Genomic DNA, 17,239 nt, shown 5'->3' with positions numbered 1-17,239 from the left:
CTACAGCGCAGTGTAGGCCATAGCAAGAAATATTCCAAAGCCGATTCTACAACAGATGTTTCAGAGGTGTGATGTGAACTATTGTGAACAAGGTCACTAATAAAAGCCTGTTTGTTAAAATATTGTCAGCCCTTCTAACACAGATAACAGGACACTGGTCACTAATGCAGAGTGCAAAAACTCCAGAAGCACTAATTTTGTCCCTTCTGTTGTACATAATTAAATCTGCCTTGAAGTTTCATTCAAATTAGGTCTTCTTTGACTCATCAATCACCTGTGACAGATTAAGGACATCACACCTCACTTAGACCATCTGAATCGCTTGTCAATCAATTTAGTTTGAAGTCACCAAGAACCAGCAATCTGAGTTACTGTACTGAGAAAGTATGTCTGCTGAAACAGTTTAGCAGCATCTATGGAAATCATGACAAAGGTTTAGAGACAGAAGGACTGGTTTTTATAGAACTTCACAAAATAAGTCTGCAGACTGATGCAAGTTGATCTGCATGTAGTTGGAGTAGTAAGTCTTTTTAGCTAGTTAATTTTAGCATTAGCCACATGGCTATTACTAACAGTCTGGCTGCTGTCCTAAGGTAGAAACAATCTTAAGAATCCCAATTTGAACCCCAGTGTCAGAACTCTGATTCCATTGTTTGATTTTTTTTTTACCTCTGCATATCCACTGTAATCTACTTTGAGTTGTGAACAAATTTTTTTTTGCTTCTTAGCAAAATGTGCTCTGCTTAGATTTTATTGTGAAAGAACCGAAAGGAAGTCATGAAGCTGGTTCAAACTATGGAGGCCCTGTGTTATTATTTTATTACCTTCATAGGTGCGGCCCAACACATAAGAACCTGCTTTGTGCAGTCGAGCTTTCACTCCCCCGACCTGGTGGCAGAGCGTTCAGTTCCAGCGTGAGAAAGAGGCTTATAGGGGACGTAGTCTACTGCTAATTATTGAAATCTTGTATTATTATATACAAAAATATTATATTACTGGAATGACAGTTTGAAAAATTAATGGTAGATGGTTGTTTTGGGTCAGTTACCAAAGGATTAATTGATGGATCAATCAGAATGATTGAATCGATTAAAAAGAAATGGTTGGACAGCCATAATTGTAAGATGTTCTTGTGTTTAGCTAAACTGTAGAATGTTGCATTGACTCCCCACTGGGATTTAAGAAGTGTCAGTATTACTGCTATTAATTATAAATACAGCTCCTGCTGTGTGCAAGTTGTTTTTAGTTGGTTTGTCGTATCGATCCTTGGTCTAAACTCCAGTAGTGCCATACTATTTGCCATTTAGACAAAGCCCTCACTGTTCGGCAGACAGTCTGCATGCATTGGAGTGAGGATTTATTGGACTAGTGCTGCTGTACCATCACTACTTCTGCATGGTTGAAGGAGGCAATCATAAGTGCAAATGCCAGGGAGGAAATGGTGCCTAAAAATGATAGCATGTCCACTCTGGCAATATATTGGATACAGGGGAGACAATGTGGCACCAACACAGGTACTGTGCAAGTCTTGCCTTGAAGGGACAGTTAGGAATTTTTTAAGGAAATTTTCGTAGTCATTTTATGAGGTACATATCCATAGTCTGTGTATTACCTACTATACATCAGATGTAATTTTCATGTCATACATGTGGTAGCATAGTCTAACACAATTTATAGCTCGCTCATTACCCATTTTTCTCCAATACTACCTCAACTCTTACATATTTAACCTCCTTTGTATGTTTAGCTGCGTACGATTACAGTTTTTCATGTAAACAAGAGGGGTACCAACCTATTGTTAGTGTTGTCATGTGAACAACCTGAGCACGATAATATCAACTATACTCTCCAGGGACCCATTATAGTGATCTTTGTTAGCATATATTTTCTATATACTCCATTTTAATGCTAGAGGTGGACAACCATGGCTCTTTTCCATCTGCTGCTGAAATTTCCTCTCTTCCCCCAGGTCTTTGCTGAGCCATGGTGTTGCCTGTCTGCACTGGCCTTTATTGTCACTGTCAGACATGATTTAGAAGTTTTAACATCTTCACGTTTCCAGAGCAATTTTGGCTTGTTGTACAGGGTTGATCTTACTATGGTTGTCCTGACAGAAGAAATTCACAGTCACGTGGTTTCTTCTAGACTGATGGCCAGAATGATCATATCTGTACCACAAAGATCTAAAGTGGATTTTTCTGCCTGTGTAGAGCTTGCCTTGGATGTCCCCATCTTAGCTGTACAGGACACTGTTAGTTGTATCAAAGGGAGAAAACCATGTGGGTGCAACCAGAAGTGCCTGTTGTACTCATGCTAATTGTGACTGAAGGTGGATAGAGGCTGTGTGATTTTGACCCCTGCCCCTCTACTGTCTGCCCTAGTGTTTAGACTCGTCAGTGGGGAAGAGGAAAAGAAGCTTGGCTGTTAGCTCTTCTCAGGACCCATCTTTCTCAGGATTAAACCAGGTGTGACCTTTACCACAACACCAGCTGCCTCACAACAGCAGTTGTCGCTTTGCAATCATGCCTAACTACACTGGTTTAAAGTGAATCAGACTATCAGCACCCATCTTGCACTCATAATACCAAATAAATGTACTCCCCCACCCAGTGTGCACTTAATTGCAGTGGGAGTGGAAAGCAAACTTTCCATTAGCATTGCCTAGGGGAGTAGTTAAAATCAGGGGTCCCAGTTCCTCTTATCATAGCTCAAATGTCTTCTTGCCTACATTAAAAGCCAGTTTCTGTCTCTTTTTTTTTGTCATGTTTGTCCTGATAGCAGTGAAAGCATCTAAGTGGAATGCAATGATTCCCACTATAATAATTAATATTAAAGCGAAATCTCGGAGCTAAGGCAGTAATGAATTTGGATTTAATCTGAATCATCTTAATCTTTGATCCTTATAATATTAGATGGCATGCTAGGTAACTCAGAGCGTGGCTCCCAGAATTGATGTTTAATTAGAAGTCATACTTTTAAATACAAAAGCAGTATAGATCATATTAAAAGAAAGGACAGGAAAGCTCTGTAATAACTTTATAATGACAAATATATAATGCCACATTTTTTATTGTATGTAAAATGTATATATTATACTATGTGCATGACAGCAACAGCTGAGCTGCAGATTGTAACAGAAAATCGGCAATAGAATGTTGAGCACTAAAACCACTCTTTATACTCCTAATTTAGCCTGCCATATGTGTCTTGAAGGGGTATTGCTCACATTCTAATATCCGGTGGCAGAGTATTTCAGTGTATTAATCAGAAAGCAACCTCATCTGTATTCATCTGTAAATCTTTGATTTCCCAAAGTGCTAGGTCATTTAAAGCTCTACAAGCAGGTAAAATGAATCAAGTTCATACATTATACTCAATAGAGATGCACCGATTGCGATTTTTCTACTTAAAAGCCTGACCTGCCAATTCTATTTTTTGCTTTTTATGATTTTCTTTCAAAGAATTGTAATTGAAAGTATATACAAACATCTTTGAACAGTGTATCCAACATTTTCATCATAAAACATTAATTATAAAACTTACATTTTCTATAAAATAGCACCAAGTTACAGGACCTTGTCTTACTGTCACTCAAACAAATCTCAAAATAAAGGTGCTTCAGGTTACTGGACAAAACAAGATTAAACTGAAAATGACTTGAAGTATATCCTACTTTATCCCTCACTAGAATGAGAATAGCTGGTCCACCATAAAGGTTGGTCCACCGAGAGAAAGCCTGGACTCGAGCCGTTGCTAATCCCTTTCATTTAAGTCAGCTGGTGGCAGAAAGACAAGGGAACTTGGCTTGCTTCTTGAGGAGTTGTAGGATTTATTCACCACCAGATACTATACTAACTATTCACAAACTTCACTGCTATTTTCACAGCTGTTATGTCATTGTTATACCTGCTTATAACTTCATAGTCACAGTCAAGTGTACAACATACATGTTGTGTTCATGTGTGTCTGTGCCTGTGTGCGTGCATGCGTGTGTCTAACTTCACTGTGTCGCTGTGTATGGCAACGTGTGTGTGTGTGTGTGTCTAAGTCTAACTAACTACACTGTCTGTGCCGCTGTGTATTGCGATGTGCATGTTTTGCATCTGTGACTTCACTCTCTTTGCCGTTGTTTGCTGCCACCTACATGTTGTGTGTGTGTGACTGTGACATGACTGTCTGTTGCTGTGTGTGTGATGTATAACTATTGTGGCAAAGGTGGATAAATAAATTTTACCAGCATAGAAGTCTGACATGTGACCAATCTGCTGGTCGCAAGTCATGGCCGAGCAGCCGAAAATTGTCTGTTTTCGATCAGTGGCCGCTCAATCGGTGCATCTCTAACATACGAACTACACAGTCCTCTATGGAAAATGTGTGTCCTGTCATTTTACTTACTAAGATACAAGAATAAGCTTAGTTACTATGAAGCTGCTTCATTAAAGTCAGAGTAACTGTCATAGTTTTTTAGGACTTAATTTAAAAAAAAAAATTATCTTTGACCAGCTCCCTTGACTTTATTTACCATATCACCATGGGTATCATAAGGAGACATGACTCCCATTAAATAACCATTCGCCCCACATGGCTTTTAGCAGGCAGTTGGTTAGCAGTAAGAACATTTTTATTTTTTTTAGATAGGTGTGTGACAAACCCAATATTTTCCCCAATTACTATTCGAAGACTATTTCCAGATTAATGTAAATATCATATGCTTTATGTTTTTTTTTTAATGTATTTTTCTCAACCTGTAAAGTCTGGATTCTGAAACTTGTTTTATCAAGTTTTCTGTGTTACATTATGAGTTGTTGAAATTGTGCAAATTAAGTACCCATTGGTATCACTGTACATACATCTTAGCCCAAAGTTGAAAGCTTAACTCTGTTTAAGGCCTGAATCTAACTACAAGTAGGCCTGTCACAATAACACTTTTTAGGCCGATATATTTTCCCATCTACATTACTGTTTTTTGTTCCCAGCTGAGAACACTGGGTGGGATTGTTATTTTTTCAATGCATGAAAATGTTACTGGGATCTCCTCACTCATTTGGCTGAAATCCAAAATGTTCCTACACCACACTTGACTTTGGAACGAATTCCATTTATTCCACCAAACTTTCAGGAATTGTGCAGCCGTCTGGGAAACTTTTCTACGAGTAACACACTCTATGCTTCAGCTGGCTAGTGTCCTCACTGTGTGTGAGCCCTGCCTCCTACAGAGAGCAGGCTGACTGACATGGAAAAACAGCGCAACTGGTGAAAATATTGTCCATTTTATATATTAAACAATAAGTTGATATAGTAATTATCGTGACAGGCCTAAAAATTTCCTTGAAGCAGCTCGCATAATATGGAATGAGTAAATTCCCCAAAAAAATAGAGATAATTTACTGAACAGTATGATGGTATACTTAAGGTGTACTGCGGAGGAGGTGCATGTAAAATTTCAAAAATGTAGTTGGACTGAATTAACCAGAATTTCAAGACCCATTGTGTGTGAGATGCAAATCTAGATTGTCTGGTATGGTTACATTTGGTCGTAAAAAGTTAAAGTGATCATGGACAGGTAATATCCATTTCATATTCACCATACTTTTTCAATAGGGTTTTTCTATAATAATGTAAAGGGGAATTTGCATCTCCTGTTTCACCTCTGGTTGTTTTCCTTTTGACCGTACCTGTTAGGGCTGTACATTTTTTGTCGTCTTTTTATTGGGTTTTACTGCTTTCTGTTAAAGACCTTAATGTCACACATGATCATCTGCCCCACTTATATTCACAAACCACTAGTACATCTTCAAAATTCACGTCATTCCTACGATCTAAGATGGTAAGAAAACAAATATTGACTAACATTGACTTTAACATCTCTTTCCAAGATCCAAAAACTTTAACTCTCTATAGAGCAGCTCATACTTAGTGACATCACAAGTTAACTTATCACAAAACTTACTTATCTGATTTCTGGCTTCAATAGAGTAGCTCATGTTCACAAATATTGGTTGAACTTCACTAGGCCATGGAGAATTGGTTGTAGAAAGGTTGGTGTTCCCCTTTTAAGTTATGAGGACAGTTTCATGACAGATATTAGATCTGACCTTCATCTTGGTTGAATTTAGGGTAATATAATAAGAGCATTCACTAAATGTATCAGTTGTTGAGATCTTATGGAATTTATACTGACCAAGTACTGCTGTTTCTTTTAAATATCAACAGCATGAACAGCATAAAACCTGGAAGGTGGGAGGAAGACTTGCACTGCTGAAGTGTTTTTGGACAGTATTCACACCAGGAAACCCATTGATTTTTACAGTGATGACTCTGGTAGACATTACGAGATATGGGTTATGATTATGTAAATGTTCTCTGCTTGTTTAAGTCCTAGTGTTAGTCCTGTGTCAAATTACCTTGTTAGTTTGCATCATGTTTTGTCAGCCTGAAGCTGTTCAATTATTAACTATACAACCTTGAAGAAACTGCAGGATCTAGTGGTCTGTCTTGTCTAGTGGTATAATTTTAAGGAATACATCAAAGCATCCAGGGATACTTTGGAGATAAAGTTTTCCCACAGCATCAGTGTTAGCGATTACACCAGACTTAAAAAAACAAACAAAAAAAACAAGATGCCCCAATATATGCAAATAGACGCTTTTGCTTTGTGCCTTGACACCAAATCCTTAAATCCTGCACTTATAAGTGAATTCTGACTGAATTGCTGTATGGAGAATATTCTTTGCTTTTTTTAAAATTCCACCAGGTGCTGCTGCACCATGGCCAACTGAGCTGATTGCAGCCGTTTTAGACAGCCAAAAGACATTTTACAAATTCGTTTTTATTTAATTATTGTGGGCGCTGGTACCTGAAAGCTTGTCGTTTTTTTCAAAAAGCAACATAAGTAAAGTAATGTAACACCGTGTGAAATCACTAACATTGACTGCAGCACCAAGCCCAGTTCTGATTTGCATGTTTATTTTGAACCGACACAAGTCAACAACTGACCTACTGTCTTTCAAACTATTATAAAACAATGGGAGCTGTACAAAGTCCTCTCTGTGCTCAGTAGTGATGTTCAGGTCAGTTTTGGTATGCGTGAGAGTAAAGGTGTATGAAATGTTTTTGAGAGTTTTGACTCGCCTGTATGCACACACCTGCCACAGGATGTTGGTTGACCCACACCACACTAGTGCTTATTGTGTGCTGTCTACGTAGTCTTGATATGGCACGTTCAGCACAATATTATGTTTGTTTTTTTGTTAACAGAATTAACACGAGACAACAAGGCTTGTTTGATTTGAGGATTGACTCGGATGGATAAGTTGACGCAGCACAACACAAATGCAGACCCATCAGCCTGTCATCTGATGCCCTGTTGAACCTCTGTACATGCTGTAACTCAATCTATATGATTGCTGTGTTTAAACCTGGAAACCCACATATAGACTGTGTCTGGATGTTTAGATCCGCATTCAGCACAAATGCATGGTGAGGCTGGTTTGGGTTTAGTATGTCTCGGGCTGCTTGTTCATGAAGTGTTAAACCACGTGGATAATCCCTGAGTATACCATGGATGTTAACAGTGCTTTCGCACATGAGTCACTAAGAAACACAGAGGAGTCTGTTATTTTGATGGAAGAAATCTGGCTCTGCAACACTGTATCCCACAGAACACTACCTCTCAAATTTAGAATATAGTGTACCCATAAGTGTCGTAATTGTCAGAAGGTCCAAAAAAGGGGCCAACTTGATCAACATTAAAGTTTTAACAGCTGCTTAACTGGACAAGTAAACCACCCAGTACACTGTAGAAAACCAACAGTCCAGCTTGATGATTTGAGTGTGAAACTGAGTAACCTCAAAGTCAGTTATACAAAGAATCACCACAGTGCTAACTGGATATTCCATAACCATCTTTGATAACCTCTGCAATTGATCGCTTTTTAAATTTAAAATTTTCAGTCATAAAACATGGTGATTGAGAGGGCTCACACAGCCCAATGACAACGTGTGAACAATTATATCAACTTCAATTTGTTTTGTATTTGAACACGAACGTGTGTGTGCGTGTCTCCAAAGATTCTTTAATGATTGGAAAGAAACAACACAACAATGTACTACCATTATTCTATTTTACAATGTTAGATGTGACAGAACACATCTGGAAGATGGCTAGTTTTACTATGGTGTAAGACAACTGTTATCACATTAAAGCTGTTTAAAGCTGGACTGTTTCTGTGTTATTAAATGAAGCATTTTGTGTGTTTAGTTTTGTGATTATCATTGCCCTGTTGGGTCTCACTGATTGATAACTACCACGTGTTCTCTCCCTCTCTCTCAGTTGTTCCTTATTGACTTTGGTTTGGCGAAGAAGTACCGAGACAACCGAACACGACAGCACATCCCCTACAGAGAGGACAAGAACCTGACTGGCACAGCACGCTATGCCTCCATCAATGCACACCTGGGCATTGAACAGAGGTATGTGCAAGCATTTAAAATTTGCTTTTTAAGTACAATTTTTATAGGAAATAATTTTCCTTTTTTAACATGTGTCTCGAAAGCCTATAATTAAAGTTGGGGTTTCATATATGTTTTTTATACCATGGAAGGAGAAGTCCATAATAGCGTTCAGCATTTTGCAATTGACAAACAACAGAATAATGTCTAAAAGCTGCTGTGTGGTTAAAATCACTACCAATAAGTTACAGAACCAGAACTTTGTTTTTAAGATCCCACAAATAGTAAAAAACTTTGTCTGCAAGGAAAGAAAATGTGAGAAATTTGTATCGAATGGCAAGTTGAGTGTATCTTTACATCCCTATCGCTCACTCTTTCTTACTTGTCCACACACCTCAGACGTGCACATACACAGGCACACAGACTGCCCTGCCTCTTAAAGGAGCCACTCCACACTTACAGTGGACCTGGTAGATTAGTAGACTTTTAGTGCTTTTTTTGTGTTTTCAGCATTTGAAGTAATGCTGCAAATGTTCCACAGGCAGTACGAATTCCAGCTGTTTATATATTATATATATATAATTTATAATATAGTAAAAATGTATCTCAGTGCAATTTTTGTTAACAGTCAAAGTATTTTATTCATTGTTTTGATTGTGGTTTATTTTCTTAGTTTATCTAGGATATTTTAATACATTCCACATTTCAATTCCAATGTTAAATATTCTTGAATTAAAAGTTCATTGCTCTTGAAAAGGATACAGGGTTCGCATAGGTGCTTTAAATCCTTAAATGCCTACATTTTGATGTTGTATTTTCAAGTTTTGAAAAGTGCTTCCATTTTGGATAAAAATGCGTGTAAATGCATAAAAATTCTTACTGTATTCCTCCAACAACCAGCCACCTGACCATAGATAATTGGTGGAAAAGATAATAAATTGAATAGCCTATCTAAAAGAGTTCCACCTGGGTCTTGCATGCGCTTGTGTGACTGATCTGCCAGTTCGAGTAATGCCACCATAATCCTCATACTTAAAGGACTTTTTTTTAATTCATAGTGGATGTGAGGTGTCCATAAGTTTTTGTGGGGCTTTCCTCCTAGTTTGTTTTAATGTATGGTTCCAAAAGCTGCTGATTGATTTTTGTGAGCTTATTTTTGGTCCTAACCCCTAGATTCCCATACCAGTATGATGTTTTATGAGAATAGACTATGCTTTCCAGCAATAATTTTAGTTGTTAAAAGTGCAATACTATCGCCGTTGGTAAGTGAAATTACCCATTTTAGTATGTAAGTACATTTTACAACCGTTGTAAGGTACTGGAAAAGCTTGAAAACGGACCTTGAAAGTCCTTGAAAAGTGCTTGAATTTGACCACTTAAAGTTTATGAACCCTGATTATATCAGTGGCACAAAATAATCTTAAAACGACATTGTGGTATTTTCTGGGAAAATATATCATGACTGGCCTAATTCTAATTCATGTGGTCTGAGAGAAAACCAGACTTCTCCTCCGTGCCCTGTTCTCAGGCCTCAGAAAATCTGGCCTCTGATGGGAGAATTGGCGGTTTTCAAATACAGATGCACATGCACGTCCCTTTGGTAAAAACATGATTCTTTTGCCTTTTTAAACCAAAGGCTGATGGCTGCAACTAATTCATGGCTGAACCTTTGGTTAAGGGACTTTATTGTCATTCATCTTCATATAGTTCTGTACAGTACATGGGGGAACAAAATTGTGTTCAAAGATATTCCAGTTTATAGGCTGACAACAGACATGTGTTTTTAGCTCATTCAAATTGAAGGTCTGAACAGTGGCTGCTTGGGTAGCTTTTTATCGAGCTGTTTTAGGGTTGTTATACAGTCCTCTCCAAAACTATTGGAATAACATAGCAATTTCCTTTATTTTTGATAATCACTGAGAACATATGGAATTGACATCAAAAGATGAACGAGACAAAAGATCAATATTTAATTTTCTTTTTCCAGGTATTAACATGTAGATCTTCTTAAAAAAAAAGGCTAAAAAAAAACCTTAAAATGATGGCACCTTTTGTTTGAACTCACCCATTTTTCAGGCGAGCAAAATTATTGTAATATGTGACTGACAGTTTTTTTTTGTTGCCCAGGTGTGTCCTATTACATTGATTATTGAAACAATAATAATAACGATCTCAGTTTCAGCTTTGGGCTTTGTCTGTGCAGACTGCATTTAAAGTTGAAAAAGGTGTAACCAACATGAAGACCAGAGAGCTGTCTATAGGACAAAAGCAAGCAATTTTGAAGCTGAGTGAAGATGGAAAATCAATCAGAGCCATTGCAGAAACATTGGCCATAGCCAGTACAACCATTTTTGGAATGTCCTGAAGAAAAAAGAAACCACTGGTGTACTTAGCAACAGACGTCAAACCAGTAGATCAAGAAAAACACCAGCAGTTGATGACAAACATTGTGAGAGCTGAGAAGAAAACCCCCCGGAAACAACTGTCTGTGACATCACAAACAACCTGCAGAGAGCACGAGTAAAGATATCACAATCCATCGTTGGCAGAAGACTTCATGAACAAAAGTACAGAGGATACACCAGGAGATGGAAACCATTCATTAGCAATATGAATAGGAAGGCCAGATTGGAATTTCCCCCAAAGAAGTATAGAGACGAGGCTCAAAAGTTCTGAGACAAAGTTTAATGGACTGATGAGACCAGACTAACCTTTACCCAAGTGATAGAAAGGCTAATGTGTGGAGAAAGAAAGGATCGTGTCATGATCCCAAACACACAAGCTCATCTGTGAAACCAGTAGAGGTAATATCATGGCTTGGGCTTGCATGGCTTCTTTTTGGACTGGCTCATTGATCTTCATTGATGATGTAACGCATGATGGCAGCAGCAAAATTAACTGAGATGTCCATAGAAACATTCTGTTAGCAGATTTAAATGGCCATGCAACCAAATGGATGGGGAGATCTGTCATCATGCACCAAGACAGCAACCAAAAACACACTGCCAAAACAACCAAGGAGTTCATCAGTGGAAAGAAGTGGAAGATTATAGACGGGCCAAGTCGATCTCTAGACCTAACCTGAGCATACATTTTACCTACTTAACCCTTGTTTACTCCTGAAAAAAAGTATAACACCCATGCTCCTCAGGGGTCAAAAAGGACCCCATGACGTTAGACTGGTTTTAGGACATGTAGAAAAAAAAGTATTACCAACTTTTTTTTAAGGCAACTCATGACCAAAAAAATGATAAATAATTTTCATATTTTTGGTCAATTTTATTATTGGTCAATTTTAGTCAAATCTACAAAATTAGACCTCATTTACTAGTATTACTTTGGTTTGTAGTTTGGCCGGTCAGGCCACCTTGATGAAATGTCTGCTCAACACCAGTTGAGTTCAGTTCTGCCAGAAGAGCCTCTGTAGTAATTCTAGGATTAATCTGGACTTGTCGCTGAATCTTTCTGGTGAGCCGAGTTGACACTGTTGCCTTCCGACCCAGTGTTAAACTTTGTTAAATTTCTTGACAATACTTTAAATTGCTTGGCAATTATGTCTGTATCCTTTTCCTTCATTTTGGGCATCAATTATCCTTACTTACAAATCCTCACTGTGCTCTTAGGTCTTTGGCAGGACAGCTGCTGTGTTTATTCCTAAATTACTGACGTTTAAAAAGCTACTCAATTTACATAGAGCAGAGAACTGGTCTTGAACTTTCAAGGAACATTAACAAAGCTATTTAACACATGTATGCCTCAGTAAACATAGTTTGTTGTAACATTTCATGGCTTTTTGTCATAATTACAAGAGGGTATGAATACATTTGGACATAGTGATTCTTTTTACCACACTCTGAAAGGTGTTTGGTTGTGTAGTAATTCAAAATTAAATGGTGTGTGGCTGTAGACCTTCCTATATTATCTACCTATCCCATTTGTTGGGTGAAGAGTCGCTGTATAAATTAGAAGTCAAAAACTCCTTAAAATTGATAGGGGTATGAATAATTTCAGGCTTAACTGTATATTCTAAGTTGTGTAACAGATCTAAATGTAAAAACCTGGAAATAAAAGCTGAATCTCTTGTTTCATATTCTCCGTTGATGTCAAACCCAAATGTTTTCAGTGTACAGCAAAAATAAAGGAATTGACCATGCTGTTACAATATTTTGCAGGGGACTGTATAAGAAAGGTGATGACACTGTAGATAGTTATGGATGTCTGAATATTATGAATACAGGCTATAAGATTTGCTTCAAGTTGCCATAGCCTATTTGGAGAACGAGGTCACACCCCCAGCATTGCCTACTGCTCTAATACAAACCATGTGATAATGGAGGATGTGTACGATGACACGTCCACACTTACTCCAGTTGACCAATAAATAATTAGGGCATTTTTGACTTATCATGCCAAACAGTTCTGCTTTAAAATGTTTGCTCTTGGCATTTAAAACATGGGAACTGGTTTCTAAGAGTTGACTTTCAGAGAAAGATTTCAGAGGTTATGATGCGTTGCTTGTTTACTCAACAATCAACATTGTCATTCACAGTCGCCGTGATGATATGGAGTCACTAGGCTATGTGCTGATGTACTTCAACAGAACCAGTCTGCCATGGCAGGGATTAAAGGTATGACAAAATTACTTTATCCATCACTATTGTCACATTGTTTACTGTTTGTGTTGCTGTTTTGTTTTTTTGTTCATTTTATTGAACACTTGCATATTACAATCTCTCCTTTTTTATGTGTTTTTAAAGTATGTGGTGTATTCTGCTAGTTTTTCAGGTTCAGGGAGTTGAGGTTGGCATGGTTTTTAGAGCTTAATGAACCTTGTTAAGTTAAATAGTAATATAGTAAGCCATAGTAATGTCTAGGTCAGAAGCAGATAGTTTTGCTAAAGGTGAACCCCAGCGCGTGGATACTGAAAATGTGCACTTGACATAATGCCGTTTAATGCATTAGTAACATAGATAGATAGATAGATAGATAGATAGATAGATAGATAGATAGATAGATAGATAGATAGATAGATCCTTTATTAATTCTTTGCAGGAAATTACAGTGTCACAGCAGCTTCAAGACAGACATAAGTGCAAAGTTATTTTTGTGCATTATAAAACCTTATAGCAGTTGGTATAAAAGACCTTCTGTATCTCTCTGATTTGCACATTGGTTCAATTAGTCTCCGATGCAGGTGCTGCCATTGATCACCTTCAGGGCGTGGAGTGGGTGTGAGGGGTTGGTCATGATTGTACCCAGTTTGTTGAAGGTTCTGGCATCTGCCACCTGCTGGACCTTCTGTTGTTCATTCCTGATCACAGAGCCAGCCTTCCTGATCAGCTTGTCCAGGATGTTTTTGTCTGCTGTGCGGCAGCCTCAACCCAGCAGGCCACAGCAAAAAACCGAGCACTGGCCACCATTGTGTCAGACACTGCACAGCAAGGGTTGGCAGATGTTGAAAGACCTTAGACTCCTTAGGAAATGCAGCCTGCTTTGTCCCTTTTTGTAAACTGCCTCCGTATGGCTCGTCCAGTCCAGCCTGCTATCAAGCTGCACACCAAGGTACCTGTGGTTGTCCTCCACCTCTACTTCAGTCCACCTGATGATGTTTGGAGTTGGTTGGGTCCTCTTTCTCCCCCTCCTGAAGTCCACAACTATTTCCTTGTTTTTTATTGTGTTGAGATGGAGGTGGTTATATGCCCCTTTGATTAGGCCAACAACATCGGTTTCATCAGAGAACTTCTGCAAAAAGCAGCTGTCGGTGTTGTGTTGGGAGTCCGCTGTGTAGATGGTGAACAGGAAAGGAGTCAGTACTGTTCCTTGTGGAGCCTCTGTGCTGCTTAGTATGGTGTTTGAGGCAGGGCTCTATAGGCGCACATACTGAGGTCTGAGGGAAGGTAATTCAAGTACCACAGGACCAGAGATGGATCCACCTTCATCTTCTCCATCATTTCCCTTAACAGTTGAGGCTGAATGGTATTGAAGGCGCTTGGGAAGTCAAAGAATATAATCCTTACAGATGCATCAGGGGAGTCCAAATGTGTTTATGCCCTCTGCAGCATGTAAATGGGGGCATCATCGACAGTTATGTTTGGCTGATATGCAAACTGTAGCGGATCCATTTTGGTTGACACACTATTCCCGATGTAAATGACGTCTTCATGACATGTGAGGCTACTACAACAGCAGCCTATGAGCTGTGGTGCTACCATAAATGTAATATTGCAGAAATAGTAACTCAGATGTGGCATGCATGTTGGGTATGAAAAGATTTTTCTGTGGCAGCATGTAGTACTAATAAGAAGCACTAATAAAAAAAATCTCTGTTTGTCAGGCGGCCACAAAGAAGCAGAAGTATGAGAAGATCTCGGAGAAGAAGATGTCCACCCCTGTTGAGGTCCTCTGTAAGGTTAGAAAATGTTAAACCTGGGCTCTGGTAAAAGTTACCAGTGACACTTTTTTTTGATGGGGGGTACATTAGTATGACCCGACACTGTTAACCATGATATTCTTCTTTACAGATGTTTGACTGTTGTCGACATTGTTAGAAATGTCAGTATAACAATTTGACATTAACAAAAACAACGTAAGCATAAACATGCCATTGCAGGCCTAATTATCGTTTCTAAAGAAACAATTTAGTTAAATGCGTTAACATTATTGTGTTGTTACTTGTTTTGTGGAAGATTTAGGTCCATGAATTTCTGATGGTGATGAGAGTCCTAACCCAATTATTATCACAATGGGCAAAAAAGTTGTAAAACCTACTGTAGTGCAGATTATAAAATCAAAAAAAAAAAGCCTTAACACAACTTGCAAAGTAAATCATTTGTGGCCAGCTATTTTAATGGATACAGATATATTTTGATGAAGTGTAAACCCCCCCAAGGTTGCTAGGTAAATTGACATTAGGCTGTTCCTCAGCAGTTTCCAGAACTGAAGTGCGTGCCATCCAACTGACAAAAATACAGAAATCTCCAAAATATCAAAAGTTATTGACGCAGATTAACTGCATCAGTGTTTCTCAAGGTCTTGGTGTCTTTATGTGATATAATATGTGATGTAATGGTCTTCATATATTCATATCGCCATGATCTAAGCCCATATACACTTAACATTTTCATTTAAATGAATGGATTAATACATACATTTATTCATTCATATTGCAGATTTATCACTAGGGAAACTTGACACAGTGCCGAGCTGCTTCTCAAATGAATCTTCAGGTTCCCAGCTTTTATATTATATACACCACTTCTATGTGGCATCATCTGTTGAACTGCTTTCTTTTTTTAAAAATCCACTTCCCCAAAACTAAAGGAGGCGTGGCATTGAACCGCTTTAAATTTGATAATATGTTCTGCTGAGGCATGTTCATGACAGTTTGTTTTACATATATTTTAAATATTGTAAATGTTGTCAAGTTGCATTAAAAATTACATTATCTGAATTAGGCCTGGGCCGATAATCAATAAATCAATTAATCGCACGATAAATTAAATGAACTCAATAATTTTGCCGGCCTCGATATATCGCCATGCGCATGCGTGTTTGTTTCCCTCATCTGTTGCCTCCAAGCAGGCTGGGTGACAAGAGGGTTCACTCTGTGCTCGATCTCAGCACCTGGGCGCTTTTGTTCCATAGCAGAATGAGCGGAGTGAACCCTCCTGTCAGTCATCCAGTCTCTTTGTCTCTGTGGGGAAGGCTGGGCCGCTAGCATTGGCTACACACAGAGTGCAGCAGGTGAGCCTCGTGCGGAGCAACGCGAGGAAAAAAGATGATTGCAAAGCCAAATGCCACAGCCCCGGTGTGGGAATATGTCGGTTTCAAACTGAATGAAAAAGGTGAGCCCATCAACACACGGACGAGCCTGTATGCCGAATTTGTTCAAAAGTGGTGGCAACAAAAAAAGCCACCACAACAAACTTGCATGCCCATCTAAAGCAGAACCACCCGACCCAGTTTTCCCAGCTGGGGAAAAAAACTGCACCTGGAGATGCAGAGCCTTCGTCCCGACAGTCAACACTGGTCGACAAAGTAAATATAAACGCTGTGCGCTCACAGAAAGTGGAGTTTGCTACATCGCAAAATAAATGCTGCCCTTTAAAAAAAAATAAAAATGTTTGTTTTATTTATTTAGGATATTTAAACGTTCTTAAAATTACAATTACAATGGTAAAAAACTGAGAAATAAAAGTGTATTGTATTTGAAAGGGTGTGCATTATTATGATATATTATCATGTTGACAATAATATCGTTTATCGGCAATAATTTGTGGGACAATATATCGTCCAGCAAAATTTGTTATCGTCCCAGGCCTAATCTGAATGACATTTGATAACCACATATTTATACATTGAAAAAGACTCCTTTCTGTTCATGACTGCTGTTATGTCACTCTTACGTGCATCCCTTCGTATATAGTGTTACCATGTTGTTTTAATCCACATTAACACAACTTTCTGCTTCTAGGGTTTCCCAGCAGAGTTTGCTATGTACCTGAACTACTGTCGTGGCTTGCGCTTTGAGGAGGCTCCAGACTACATGTACCTGCGCCAGCTGTTCCGCATCCTTTTCAGGTAACCACACATGAAAAAGAACGAGACAGTGTTCATTCCAGCCAGTCTTGACACCACTGCTGATTCAGGTTGTGTATTGTGCAACTTGTGACAAAAGTGACATGTAGTCAGTATTGGCTGTATATGCTACTTGTGCTGGATTAGATAATGACTGCCATCATCAATAAGAAATATTAATTAATTCATGTTTTGCCATTGCGTGTTACCA

General features: G+C 38.5%; 1 protein-coding gene across 4 annotated transcripts in view; it reads left to right on the top strand.

Annotated features, from left to right (window-relative positions):
- Positions 1-17,239, top strand: part of csnk1a1 (casein kinase 1, alpha 1) — a 47,298-nt gene that overhangs the window by 18,483 nt on the left and 11,576 nt on the right. For 3 of the 4 annotated variants that reach the window (XM_059347029.1, XM_059347027.1, XM_059347028.1), the window contains exons 5-9: positions 2,382-2,465; positions 8,333-8,472; positions 13,001-13,079; positions 14,786-14,860; positions 16,925-17,031. In XM_059347029.1, the coding sequence (XP_059203012.1) occupies positions 2,382-2,465; positions 8,333-8,472; positions 13,001-13,079; positions 14,786-14,860; positions 16,925-17,031 (485 nt within the window). The remainder of the gene's footprint in view (positions 1-2,381; positions 2,466-8,332; positions 8,473-13,000; positions 13,080-14,785; positions 14,861-16,924; positions 17,032-17,239) is intronic. The other variant, XM_059347030.1, reaches the window with a different exon arrangement.

This window comes from Centropristis striata, chromosome 12 (assembly GCF_030273125.1).
Source record: "Centropristis striata isolate RG_2023a ecotype Rhode Island chromosome 12, C.striata_1.0, whole genome shotgun sequence".
Classification (NCBI taxonomy): domain Eukaryota; kingdom Metazoa; phylum Chordata; class Actinopteri; order Perciformes; family Serranidae; genus Centropristis; species Centropristis striata.
Note: the sequence above shows the minus strand (reverse complement) of the source record. Positions and strands in the feature narration are given on the sequence as shown.